This window comes from Xiphophorus couchianus, chromosome 10 (genome assembly GCF_001444195.1).
Source record: "Xiphophorus couchianus chromosome 10, X_couchianus-1.0, whole genome shotgun sequence".
Taxonomy (NCBI): domain Eukaryota; kingdom Metazoa; phylum Chordata; class Actinopteri; order Cyprinodontiformes; family Poeciliidae; genus Xiphophorus; species Xiphophorus couchianus.
The window spans coordinates 651,162-664,926 of NC_040237.1; the positions used below are offsets into that span (position 1 = coordinate 651,162).

General features: G+C 45.5%; 1 protein-coding gene across 1 annotated transcript in view; it reads right to left on the reverse strand.

Annotated features, from left to right (window-relative positions):
- svild (supervillin d) overlaps nt 1–13,765 on the reverse strand; it is a 57,626-nt gene that overhangs the window by 4,452 nt on the left and 39,409 nt on the right. Inside the window, exons 9-22 of the mRNA XM_028029640.1 lie at nt 8,130–8,277; nt 7,734–7,808; nt 7,513–7,599; nt 6,402–6,585; nt 6,033–6,205; nt 4,664–4,819; nt 4,009–4,145; nt 3,076–3,223; nt 2,835–2,980; nt 1,922–2,097; nt 1,576–1,711; nt 518–818; nt 273–427; nt 67–169 (exon numbers count right to left, since the gene is read on the reverse strand). Coding sequence (XP_027885441.1) covers nt 67–169; nt 273–427; nt 518–818; nt 1,576–1,711; nt 1,922–2,097; nt 2,835–2,980; nt 3,076–3,223; nt 4,009–4,145; nt 4,664–4,819; nt 6,033–6,205; nt 6,402–6,585; nt 7,513–7,599; nt 7,734–7,808; nt 8,130–8,277 — 2,125 coding nt within the window. The remainder of the gene's footprint in view (nt 1–66; nt 170–272; nt 428–517; nt 819–1,575; nt 1,712–1,921; nt 2,098–2,834; nt 2,981–3,075; nt 3,224–4,008; nt 4,146–4,663; nt 4,820–6,032; nt 6,206–6,401; nt 6,586–7,512; nt 7,600–7,733; nt 7,809–8,129; nt 8,278–13,765) is intronic.

Consider the following 13,765-nt stretch of genomic DNA (forward strand, 5'->3'; position numbering starts at 1 on the left):
CTCAAACAATGTTGTTGTCATTGTGAGCAGGAGCCCTGTTAGCATCAGGAAGTGACCCGTTTGTACCTGAGCTGCTGGAAGCGTCGTCTCTGCTGCCCTTGTGGACGATCAATCCTCCCTGGAAGAGCTGCAGGAAACATGGCGGCTCCTTACCCTGAGTCACCAACACCTGCGCCGGCCAATCAGAAACAAGCAGATGGAAGTCTGAACTTTTCAGAGGAGGAAGCATCAAGTGTTTGGATGTTTTTATTGACAGTTAGTGATGAGCTGACCTGGGACCCCCGGTGGCTGCCCAGCTCCACGGTCATCAGGGCCGACGTTCCTTTCTCGCTGGCGCTGGAGTGCCGGCCTTGCCAGAAAAAACACGCCGTCCTCTCTCTGCCGGGAGCCGCTGTGCTCAGTTCTCCGGGTTTCTGCCGCTTCCCAACTGAGACCAGTCAGAAAATCCAGTGTGACCCGGTGAATCACACGCCCTGCTCTCCCTTCTGATGGTTCGACTCGTTTTCACGCGACTCACCGAGGGTGGTGATGGAGTATTTCCAGCGGATGATGTAGGCGTCGCCCTCGTGGAGCTGGCCCACGCTCTCCTCTGGAAGCTCCTCCTCGCCGTGCTCCTTGATGTGCCACGCCTCCACCGCCACGGTGGCCAGCTCCGCCTGCCTGCCGTCCTCGGTCTTCACCAGGCCGTAGCCTCGCTGCACGTCCACGCCCTCCAGGACGGTCCGCACCGGGTCGGCTTCATTGTCCAGCAGCGCTTTGGCGTCGCATGGCTGCAGCTCCAAGTCAAGCGGGGAGCGCAGGGTGGAATGTTCCGGGCTCTGAGTAAAACAACAAAATACTTGGTTTTTGTTTCGTTTCTGCATATTCGAAAAGATGATGGCGCAAAGCTCTCTAGTGCAAATATCTTAGTACACTTAAAATAAGACAAAACTAACTTATAAGTAACTCTTTAACAATATACAGTAGCTTCTTTAAGGGAATAATCTCTTAATAGTGATGAAAACGTTCCAGTTTCTCTGGCAGATTATTTCAATATTGAAAAATAAAGAGTAAATGTTTCCAAATACACAGAATTACATATTACCACATAACGCGTTACTGAAGCAGTAACGCGTTATGTGTCCATGATAGTATATTTTTTCAAATACAATATTCCACATTTTCTACTTTTAAGGATGTGGGGGGGATTTTTTTTTTACCTAAGGACATTAATTAGCTTAATTTAATGTCCTTCATTTTTGATAATTTCATTTATTTACTTTTACAACCCTGACGACACAACAGTGTTTAGATTTAATGTAATACTGATACTTCTATGCTAACAAATTAGCAAAAAAACTTGAGCTTGATTATGCATTGTTGGCAGTGAATGCAAAATTATTTATGCTTTCTGTCTAATACAGCATTTGAAAATGAGTGCTGTAATTTATTACAATTAATTTACCAAAACGTGTCCTGATGTCTACAGCTGATCAGGCTACGATGGAAAACAAACCACGAAGCGGTAATAATGACTGACTCCAATCAGCTTTATGACAGGTATGGTTGGTGACGGCTCGTTCCGGTCTCACCTACCTTGACTTCCTCTGTCTGAGCCGCTTCCTCTTTCTTCCTCTCGGCCCAGTCCAGGAACTTCTCCCTGAACAGCGACGTCTCGTTGTGCTCCGACAGCCGGCCGAACAGAGTCCAGCTGGGACGCCCCTCACCCTTCCTGTAGGTCACACGCAAACAAACTTAAAACACACATGCCGCCATGTGTGTGCAGCTGTGCTGGAGCAGATTAACCAGTAGGGGGCACCAAATAAACATGAAACAATGCAGCAGATGTTTCTCTATATTTATGCACAACTCAAAGGCGAGTAGCAGGAGTAATCATCTAAATGAATCTTGTCCTTTGGTGTCATTAGCTCGTCATACTCACTGAGGTACGTCCGTATTATTGCAGGAGGAATCCAGAGGGTTGACTCTGCAGCTGCTGTAGTCGTAGTTGCCGCTGTAGAGCTGTTTGCCCAGTTTGACAGCTACTTTTCTGTCACCCAAGGGCACATCTTTTCCGTGCCATACATACACTTCACTGCCAAAGTCAAAGACTAAAACCTGGTGTGTGGTTTTAGCAGGAGAAAAGAAGATTGGAAAAGTTAATTTAGCTACAGAAATAGCAGAAAACATTTAAAATGGGCGATATAGATGATCAGGAGATAGAGATGCAACAATCTGGCTTGTCAGATTCTGATTCAGGATTTTGACTCATTCTGAATAATTCAGGCGATAAAGGTCAAGGAGAAAAGAAATGGGCAACAGGCTCTTTGATACGCCCAGCAGAAAATGAAGAGGGCATTATATGTCAAATAATGTCGATATAGGGAAAGAAATTAACAAAGTTTCTCATTTTAGTTTAGTTAGGATTGCCAAAATTATTTCTATTTGCAGCGTGTCAAAATAATAATTGTAAGCAGAAATTTTGTGTCTATTATAAATTGCAAATAAACAGAAAGTGGAAGGAGGGAGCAAGGGAGGAAAGATTCTGAGGTTGGGAATCGAAGTATTGCACTAATTTAGTTACAAAAGAAGAAGTAACTCATCCAACTGATGATCCTAAATGACTGAAAAGGGATATTTTTAGAAAGTGTATGTAAATACTTGGTTTTAACTGTGTAAACCTAAAATTTTGGATCCATTTCATGAATGATACTAAAATTTATTTAAGAATTACCCCCAAAAATGATATTTCAGCATGTAACCTGCAGATCTATCAAGGGAAAATCTCCCGATTCTGATCTCTGGTTGACTGATTGGTGCATCTCTAACAGAGATCCGTTTGTTAGTGACGTTACCTCTTTAGAATCGAGCAGAGACACACTGGGGATGGAAGCCCAGGCATCTTCATGAGGTACCAGTTTGTCTCCCTGGAGTCTGTAAACCCCGTTAGAGTCCACCACCCCACTCTCATAGAGCTCGTCCTCCTCTGGGTCCCCTGCCCCTGTTACACGCAGAAACACAGATGCAGTATGTCAGTAATGGCACCACCTGTTTACATATTCTGCTCTTCTAAAATGAAAGGATTTACTTTCATACCTCTGTATTTGGTCTTTCCACCTATCAGGCTCCAGAACTCTTTGGCCCATCTGCTTTCAGTGTTGATGCCTTCCTCCAGTATGGACACCTGGGGAGCCTTGCAGCCAAGGTCCCGCTTGGCTTGAACAAAAGATGCCATCTCCGATGCCTGGCCAAAAAAAGCATAGTTAACATATCATATATGTGCATAAATGGAGGATTTACTGCAAGTATCTTCAAAGTGCTCCATGCAGGATGGATCCAGGGTAATCCTGTCCTAGACTAGCGCCAGACAGTCTGCTATCAGTCTGAGGCATGTCAGATTGTGCAATGATTCCACGCTGACTTACAGCGACTCATAAAAATAAATAAAATGCTGAAACTTAGCAGCAGCTTTCAAAGTCTTCAGAATGCCTTTCGTTCAGTCAGAAATTTGGGTTTAGCAGCATTATCAGTAGAAGGAGTTACAAACTACTATTGTAAAGTCTGCACAGTGTATGTCATATTATGTTGTGCAATGTTAAACCTGATGACAGATTTAATGGCTACGTTCGATTTTTGCTACTGGACTGGCTCTGCTGCATTCTCCTCAGCAGACTGTCTGCATGAGATAAAATAGAATCAGACTGAAAATACAAACATGGCTTTGGTCAAACTGTTGCATTTCTTCTAACATCTGTAGAAATGATAAAGAGGTAGAGAACATAGCTGCTATTGTATTGAAAAGCCTAAAGAAGTCACATCCAGGAGCTTGAAAAACAGAACAAATATGAGATTTGTAAGCATTATTGTTTGTTTAATGTTCAAGCAGGTTTTCCCACAGCAGGACCTTGTTTTCTTTAATAGAGATGATTCATCAGGTGAACCGCTACATGTCTAAACATGTCAACAGAAGTTGTGAAAAGCCCTTTTTGGGGAAGTCTGAAGCGTTTGATTCAGTGTGAGCTTCCGTACCTTGGCTTTCTCAATCACGTTGGCGAATTCTCCGCTCCACATAAAACAGTGCTTAGGGGTAATGAGGAGGAAGCAGTCCCCACTGTTCAGCGAGTGCGCCGTCGGTTCAACCAGGCGCACCTGGATGTGCCTCCGACCTGCGGATGGCAGCAGCTTTCACTTCCATAACCAGGGTTCCGAAACGGTTTTCATTTAAAATGAGAGATTTCTCAGTCATCTGCGGCCATTTTCAAAATAAATTTGTGGTAGGTATTTCTACGGTGGGAGGAAGAGGTTTAAATGTGGTTTTGGGAGATATCAGACACTGGAAGGAAGGAACGAAGTAAAAGTAAGGACACAAGGGAGGGAGGAAAGCAAGGAAAGGAATAGGTAAGGGTTTATGGAAGGAGATAAATTCAGAAAAAAGGGCAGACACAAGAAAGGATTGAGGGAAGGACAGAAGACAAATTCTCAAAATACAAATGTTTCTTCCCTAGTTTTCTAGACTGAATAACAACCCTGAAAAAACAGCTAATAAAACAAACTTTAACCTGAATATTACAAAAGTAATTTCCTTTTGATTCTTCAAAATAAATCACTAATTTTTCTTATAAAGTTGTGGTCACCATTAATGTTTCACATTGTGCAGAGAGAGAATTCTCTTGTGTTTTCTGACCTTTGATGCGAATAAGCATGAGCTTGTGAAAAGGCACAGCGCTGTTGTTAGTCACGACCTCTGTGGACTTCACGCTGCGGAGGTTGACTTTGCGAAAGTTCTCCTTGCTGGCGAGCCCAGCCAACGCCACGTCTGCCAAGTTGGAATGTTTCGCCACTTTTGTGGGAAAGAAAACAAAATAAAACAAAGATGTGATTATTATATTGTACCAACAATAGTGCCTCTTTTCAGGTATTAAGTAACTTCTGTGCTTTAGGCAAAGATATTATTTCATAGTATGACTAAAAAGCATCAACAATACTTCAGTTGAAAGTGCTAGAGATGAGTCAAGCTTTCGTATTACTGCGTTCATGTGAGCTCCACTAGACAACGCTCGTGTTGTAATCCTGCCCACATCCTCAAATGCAAACTATGAAAAAGAGGCTCAGGCAAGAGTAGTCTGCAGAGTAGTGAATATATGCAAACAACCTACAATGCAGCATAAAAGTGTCCAGCAGCAGACCACATCATCTTTAAATACACCCAACTTGTCTCCAGCTTCAACATTTCCACAATACATGCTTTCAGTTTCCATGTGAACAAGTACAGTCAGATCCTCAGCGCTCTTTTAAAAAAACATTTTGTCACATTATAATTACAAACTTTAGACCAACACAAGCCTGAGCATAATTTTTTAGCCAAATAAACTAAAATGGTGGTGTGCATTTGTCTTTGAGTCGTCATCATCGCTTTGGCAACTCACCTGATTTGTGTATATATGCAGCTCCTCTAGAGCTAACAGCAGCAACTTAGCTGCTCCTGTGTCCTAGTGTCCATAGCAATGTGTTGCTATGTCTGTAGTTGGGCCATCCTTTTTCTCTTTGAGATGATGGAATGAGCAGGACTCAGAGATCCTCAAAGCATGGGAAATGACTCTACTTTAAAATTCTCCATAACTACCTCACAGACCAGCCTATGCCTTGGTCTCCAATATCTTTCAATCAACCTCCAAGTCTTCGCAGAACAGCTGCATTTACACTGAGATTCACCATTTAGGTGGCTTGTGGGATTTTATTTAAGGGTATTAGAGTGAAAGACGCTGAAAACAAATGCAAGCCACACATTTCAGATTTTTATTTCTAAAAAAAAAAAGTAATCTCTTTTATTCCACTTCACAATTACATCATATTGTGTTGGTCTACCAGACAAAATCCCATTCACAAACTGAGGTTTCTGGTTATAGTGTGACAACATGTGAAAAAGTGTGATGGATGTTAAAATTAAGAGAAGCTAAACATGGAAAAATCCAAAAGAGCGTCTTCATTGCTTATTTGCCGGATTGTTCTAGGTAAATATCTTGTTTACTTTAGGGTAATGTGAGCAGACTTACTCCTCTCCACTTGAATCCTTTTGGTCTCCACTGACGCCACATTAAGCCTCTGCTCGGTGTAAACCTGCCGGATGTCGTTACGGGCAGCGAGAGCCCGCAGGGGATTCCTGGAGCCCTGATTCCTTCTGGCTGGCCGCACCGCTCGCTTGTGCTCTGCTACCGCTGAGGTCAGCCTAGAGGCGAAATGCAACAGAAAAGTATTTTATTTATATTAAAAAGAAAATACTATCTTGCTTTTTTAACACTTATAGACAGCAAAACTGTGTTAGTACAAAACTGGAAAAGAGGGAGCAAATATTTCCTAACGAATCAGAGATGATAAATATCACCAGAGTAAAAGAGAAAGACGTGGGATTTTTTTAAACTAACTTTGGTGTGTCAGCCTGGATGTCACTTAGGTCTTCCTCAGTCAAAACCATGCTGGACTCCAGGAGAGTAGATGGGGAGACAGGTTTGTAGAAGTTGCCAAATGTCTCATCATCGTCCAGAGTCATCACCTCTTTCTCCATCTCTTCCGTCACCTCGATGGTGGATGACTTGGCTTTGCCCACACCTAATCCCACAGAGCCCAGGGAGTATGGCAGGAAACAGGAAAAATGAGGTTGATTTTCTTAGTAAAGTAGAAAAAAAAAATCTGGAGATCTTCAGGAATTTATTTGTAAACAATAATGCCGGTGTAGATTTAGCTGGTGAATGCTCATGACTTAGCACAGTTTAAAATAAGAGCAATGTGCAGCCTTCTTAAATAAAATAAATTAGGGCTATACAATATATTAAAAATATCTAGTCATTCATATCAGCACATATACATTTGAGATTGCAGAAAGCTGCTGCTCTGTTAGCTGTCATACAGTGGTGGGAACAGTTCCGCTAATGGGCTAATAGTGGGGCTAATTTTTCATTTAGTGCTAGCTAACTGAAAATTATTTTCTGGAAAAATGTACTTGGCTGTTTTGTAAGCCTTCAGTTAAATAAGGTTTGTCTTAAAAATTGATTATCAACTGAGGAATTCTTCAAGTAGTTAAACATCAATATTTGTGCTCTTATTTTGAAGTGCTGTTTACACAGAAGTTTCTTCTTTCCTTTGTTTTTCTCCATTTTGTAAATAAAGTAACTTTATTTAAAACAAGAGACATACAGGAACAAGATAAAAGTCAGACAGTAGAGAACAATGTTTAAATACAATACAAATACAACATAAATACAATCTCCAAGAGAATTATAGAACATGTCAATTATAATTTCAAAATTGAACTGGACCTTGAAGGTCAGTCTTTCAAGTGCAGACATAATTTGAATTGCATTTTAGCATTAGCTTCCGCTACATGCTGTTTTGGTATAGTGCTTTAGAGTTAGCAAAACTCAGTTTTCAGTTAGCAGCACCCCCTACCACTTTTATATTTCAGGTGTTAGTGAATTCATGCTTTGTTGACAAAGAGTCAAAATAAACATTTAAAGTAAATAACAGCACAGATTGTACCTTTATTGTGGAGTTTGTCTAGGAAGGACTCTAACTTGTCGAGACGTTTATCTCCCTCCACTTTGACGTCGGTCCTACTGGAGATTTCTGCCCAGTGGACAGAAAGATTTAGTTAGTCCATGTGAAATCAGCAGGCAGGTTGAGGCACATAAACAGTCTCCTTAAACCACTAAGACCAGGTTTAAGAAACAAAAGCAGTACAGTTGAATCCCAGACAATACCTTCATGTGGTTTCACAGGCGTGGCGTTGGACTTCTTCAGAGTGATGATAGGTGGCTCGTCCTTGGACACGAGACCTGGAGCCACACAACATGGAAGTTATTTCTTTCCCGGTTTTTCAAAGAGCTACAGTATTAGCAGCTTGTGCCAGTTGGTGGTTGCAGTAGCTCAGGTTATATGCTGCCTTTCTTTGAATCTTTGTTTGGATTACATTTCTGCTGAGCTTTTGTTCCTTTTCCTGAAAGTTTTCTGTAAGGTTTTATTTGCATTTTTTCTTCAGAGATGTTTGCAAAGCAAATTGCTGTACCTGACACTGCTCATCAAATGCCTGCCAGGCTTAGGGAGAGCTGACACTGATACAGCTGTACAGCAAATAAATAAATTTAAAAACGCCCTACCTTTCTTGGCCATTCGTCCAGCCACTGTGAACTGAACTGAGTCATTGGCTGCTCCTTTGCCTTTGCTCTTCCACTGCTCCTCTTTGTCTTTGAGGGTCTTCATCCTCTCTGCCAGCGACATCTTGGGCTCCATATCAACATTGGACTTCTGTTGGATTCAGATACGACCCAGTAAGTACTCTGCGAGAACACTGGTTTTCCCCAGCGCTGGTAGATTTCCATGCAATATATCTCACATATTAACAGATGTACAAGGATACAAGAAAAGTGTTTGCATGACACAACCTGACTGTGGTGAAAGTTAAAAAGATGCATTCAGATTCTGGCAGGATACAACCACAAACATCAATGTCTTTTTTTTTATTATTATATGTATGAGATAAACAAAAATGGTTGTGTTGGATTTTATTTAGGTTCACCAGCCAACAAGAGGATGAATACAGAAAAAAACAGTTTTCAAATTTTTACTTTCTTGCTAACTGTGTATTTCAAATAATTCAAGTAAAAATGATTAAAGATTTGTGATTGTAAGATGACAAAATCCTCCGCTTATCCGAGGTCGGGTCGCGGGGGTAGCAGCTTCAGAAGGGAGGCCCAGACTTCCCTCTCCCCGGCCACTTCTTCCAGCTCTTCCGGGGGAATCCCGAGGCGTTCCCAGGCCAGCCGAGAGACATAGTCTCTCCAGCGTGTCCTGGGTCTTCCCCGGGGCCTCCTCCCGGTGGGACGTGCCCGGAACACCTCACCAGGGAGGCGTCCAGGAGGCATCCTGACCAGATGCCCAAGCCACCTCAACTGGCTCCTCTCGATGTGAAGGAGCAGCGGCTCTACTCTGAGTCCCTCCCGGATGACTGAGCTTCTCACCCTATCTCTAAGGGAGAGCCCAGCCACCCTACGGAGAAAACCCATTTCGGCCGCTTGTATCCGCGATCTCGTTCTTTCGGTCATGACCCAAAGCTCATGACCATAGATGAGGGTGGGAACGTAGATCGACCGGTAAATCGAGAGCTTCGCTTTTTGGCTCAGCTCTCTCTTCACCACGACGGACCGGTACAGCGCCCGCTTGACAGCAGACGCTGCGCCAATTCGCCTGTCGATCTCCCGCTCCCTTCTTCCCTCATTCGTGAACAAGATCCCGAGATACTTAAACTCCTCCACTTGGGGCAGGACACCCCCCCTGACCCGGAGAAGGCACTCTACCCTTTTCCGGCTCAAGACCATGGCCTCGGATTTGGAGGCACTGATCCCCATCCCGGCCGCTTCACACTCGGCTGCGAACCGCTCCAGCGAGAGCTGCAGATCACGATCTGATGAAGCCAAAAGGACCACATCGTCTGCGAAAAGCAGAGATGAGATCCTGAGGCCACCAAATCGGATCCCCTCAACACCTTGGCTGCGCCTAGAAATTCTGTCCATAAAAGTGATGAACAGAATCGGTGACAAAGGGCAGCCCTGGCGGAGTCCAACTCTCACCGGAAACGAGCCCGACTTACTGCCGGCAATGCGGACCAGACTCTGACACCGGTCATACAGGGACCTGACAGCCCGTATCAAAGGGCCCGGTACTCCATACTCCCGGAGAACCCCCCACAGGGCTCCCCGAGGGACACGGTCGAACGCCTTCTCCAAGTCCACAAAACACATGTAGACTGGTTGGGCGAACTCCCATGCACCCTCCAGGACCCTGCCGAGGGTGTAGAGCTGGTCCAGTGTTCCACGACCAGGACGAAAACCACACTGCTCTTCCTGAATCCGAGGTTCGACTATCCGACGGACCCTCCTCTCCAGGACCCCTGAATAGACCTTGCCAGGGAGGCTTAAGAGTGTGACCCCTCTATAATTGGAGCACACCCTCCGGTCCCCCTTTTTGAACAGGGGGACCACCACCCCAGTCTGCCAATCCAGGGGAACTGCCCCCGATGTCCATGCGATATTGCAGAGTCGCGTCAACCAACACAACCCTACAACATCCAGAGCCTTAAGGAACTCCGGGCGGATCTCATCCACCCCCGGGGCCTTGCCACCGAGGAGCTTTTTAACCACCTCGGCGACCTCGCCCCCAGAGATTGGAGAGCCCAACCCAGAGTCCCCAGGCTCCGCTTCCTCAGTGGAAGGCATGTTGGTGGGATTGAGGAGGTCTTCGAAGTACTCTGCCTACCGACCCACAACGTCCCGAGTAGAGGTCAGCAGCACACCATCCCCACTATAAACAGTGTTTGTGCTGCACCGCTTCCCCCCCCTGAGACGCCGGATGTTGGACCAGAATCGCCTCGAAGCCGTGCGGAAGTCTTTCTCCATGGCCTCTCCAAACTCCTCCCACGCCCAAGTTTTTGCCTCAGCAACCGCCCGAGCTGCATGCCGCTTCGCCCGCCGGTACCCATCAGCTGCTTCCGGAGTCCCACAGGCCAAAAAGGCCCGATAGGACTCCTTCTTCAGCCTGACGGCATCCCTCACCGAAGGTGTCCACCAACGGGTTCGAGGGTTGCCGCCGCGACAGGCACCGACAACCTTGCGGCCACAGCTCCGATCGGCCGCCTCGACAATGGAGGCACGGAACACGGTCCACTCAGACTCCATGTCCCCCACCTCCCCCGGGACGTGTTCGAAGTTTTGCCGGAGATGGGAGTTAAAGCTCCGTCTCACAGGGGATTCCGCCAGACGTTCCCAGCAGACCCTCACAACACGTTTGGGCCTGCCAGGTCTGACCGGCTTTCGCGCCCACCACCGGAGCCAACTCACCACCAGGTAGTGGTCAGTGGACAGCTCCGCACCTCTCTTCACCCGAGTGTCCAAGACATACGGCCACAGATCCGATGAAACGATGACAAAGTCGATCATCGAACTGCGGCCTAGGGTGTCCTGGTGCCAAGTGCACATATGGACACCCTTATGCTTGAACATGGTGTTCGTTATGGACAATCCATGGCGAGCACAGAAGTCCAGCAACAGAACACCGCTCGAGTTCAGGTCGGGCGGTCCGTTCCTCCCAACCACGCCCCTCCAGGTCTCACTGTCGTTGCCCACGTGAGCGTTGAAGTCCCCCAGCAGAACAAGGGAGTCCCCAGGAGGAGCACTCTCCAGTACCCCCTCTAAGGACTCCAAAAAGGGTGGATAATCTGAACTGTCGTTCGGCCCGTAAGCACAAACGACAGTCAGAACCCGTCCCCCCACCCGTAGGCGGAGGGATGCTACCCTCTCGTTCACCGGGGTGAACCCCAACGTACAGGCGCCGGGATGGGGAGCAACAAGTATGCCCACTCCTGCCCGACGACTCTCTCCCTGGGCAACTCCAGAGTGGAAGTATGTCCAGCCCCTCTCAAGGAGACTGGTTCCAGAACCAGAGCCATGCGTCGAGGTGAGACCGACTATTTCTAGCCGGAACCTCTCGACCTCACGCACTAGCTCCGGCTCCTTCCCCACCAGAGAGGTGACATTCCACGTCCCAAGAGCCAGTTTCTGCAACCGAGGATCGGACCGCCAGGGTCCCCTCCCTTGGCCGCCACCCATCACACAGTGCACCCGACCCCTATGGCCCCTCCCACGGGTGGTGGGCCCATGGGAGGGGGGGCCCATGTTTCCTCTTCGGGCTGAGCCCGGCCTGGCTCCATGGGTAAAAGCCCGGCCACCAGACGCTCGCCATCGTGCCCCCCCTCCAGGCCTGGCTCCAGAGTGGGGCCCCGGTGACCCGCGTCCGGGCGAGGGAACACCAAGTCCAATGTTTTTACTCATCATTGGGGTCTTCGGGCTGCACTTTGTCTGGTCCCTCACCTAGGACCTGTCTGCCTTGGGTGACCCTACCAGGGGCATGAAGCCCCAGACAGCATAGCTCCTAGGATCATTGGGGCACTCAAACCCCTCCACCACGATAAGGTGGCAGCCCATGGAGGAAGATGGATGGATGGATGGATGGATGGAAGATGACAAAATGTGAATAAGCTAAATTGGTGTGAATAGTTTTGAAAGGGAATGCAATTTTACAGAGACAAAAGACTTAAATATATAAATAATATCTGCAAGAACAACTTGAGCCTCTGGTTTTCTGTTTTCCAGCACTTATCATTTAGAGTTCATTATGTCTCTGTGGTATACTCTCCTGTCATGTGAGCATCCAAAGTCAATGATTCAAAAGTAATTTTATTAGGACACTGTAACTTAGCAGCGTTATTAAAGTAAATATAAATACCCCCCCACACACATATTTTCACAGGCTGTTAAGATTACATAAGAACTATTTCTATCACACACTAGTTTTTCTGTAATAATGAGCAACTCAGAGTGTGTAATTCACTGTAACTGGTGACTTCATTTCAGCAGTAGATTTCAGCAGAAGCAGACCCATCAAAAAGCAATTCCAAGAAGAAAAATGTCTGCTTGAAAAAAGGACTTGTCGAGCATTCATCAACAAGTATTCCCGCTGTTGTGTGTTGACATGAAACGTGTCACGTTCTCTCACTTCAGAGCGACTCTAAGTCAACTTTAACTACTTGAAATTAAAGTAAAAGATAAACAAATGTTCAGGACTCCTGCAGCTAAACAGCGAGTTGCAGTCCCAGTGGACGTTTTTCTTTGTGGCTGAATGATGATCTGTGGGATCTCCTGACTGTCGTCATCTTCACGCTCTGCAGTCATTTTAAGCATTTGCAGATGTCTGTAACTTTAAAGGGAAAAACATGTTGGGATGAAGCAGTGATGAAAAGCACTCTGGCATGGGAAAATAGACGTGTTGGCGTTCCTTAAATCTTTTAATCATCACACTGAGGCTGATTGCTGTCATTCCACAGAAAGATTTGAAGGAAAATAATAAGTATATTGGATTCTATTCAGAAATGTAGCATATGCAGAGTTGATGATTTTCAGACAAAGGATTCCCCCCAAAAAGTGACAACTTTATTTTGTAGTTTTGTCTAATAAGAGACTAGACAGATATTAAAGCAGACATTTACAAGAAGCTGTTGTTTCTTGTATCTTTCAACAACTTTTTAAATTGAATACTCCCTGTCATGGACCATGAAAACAGAATTAACCACAGAAGAAAAGAAAAAAAGGATAAGTAGGTTTCCCTGGTGACATAAGAAAAAAAGTTCAAAGAATCCCATTTGATCATCCTGATATACTGCAAACTGTTTCCAATCTCATCTCCGCTTCACATACACACACACACTTGCAAACACAAATGGAAAACAGAGCTGCCATGTCTGACTGCCTATCAGCCGGGGGTCTAGCATCTCACCCCAGGGTGGATGAAATGAGTCGACCTACTGAGAAAGAGCCCAACAAAAACACTGGAGCTGAACATCAAAATGAGGTCATTGTTTACTTTGCATGTAAAAAGAGAAGTTGAAGGGGACACGGGTGAGTAAAGCCCTCTTTCAGGCATGTACTGCATTTTATTAAAAAGATGGAAACTGAACATCTGTGTCTTAATGAGCAGCCTGGAGGCCTTTTCTTACATTTTCCTATGCCATTCTGAGAAAAGCCGGTCCCTATAATATCTGTACATTGGTGACAGGAGTAATAAAAATGAAACTGTGCTCAAGAGTTTAAGAATGAGGTGAAATCTTAGTCCTGGGTTTGATAAAACATCCAAAGGTTCAAATCCAACCATATTTAACACAATGCAGCATTGAGTTAATTTTTCA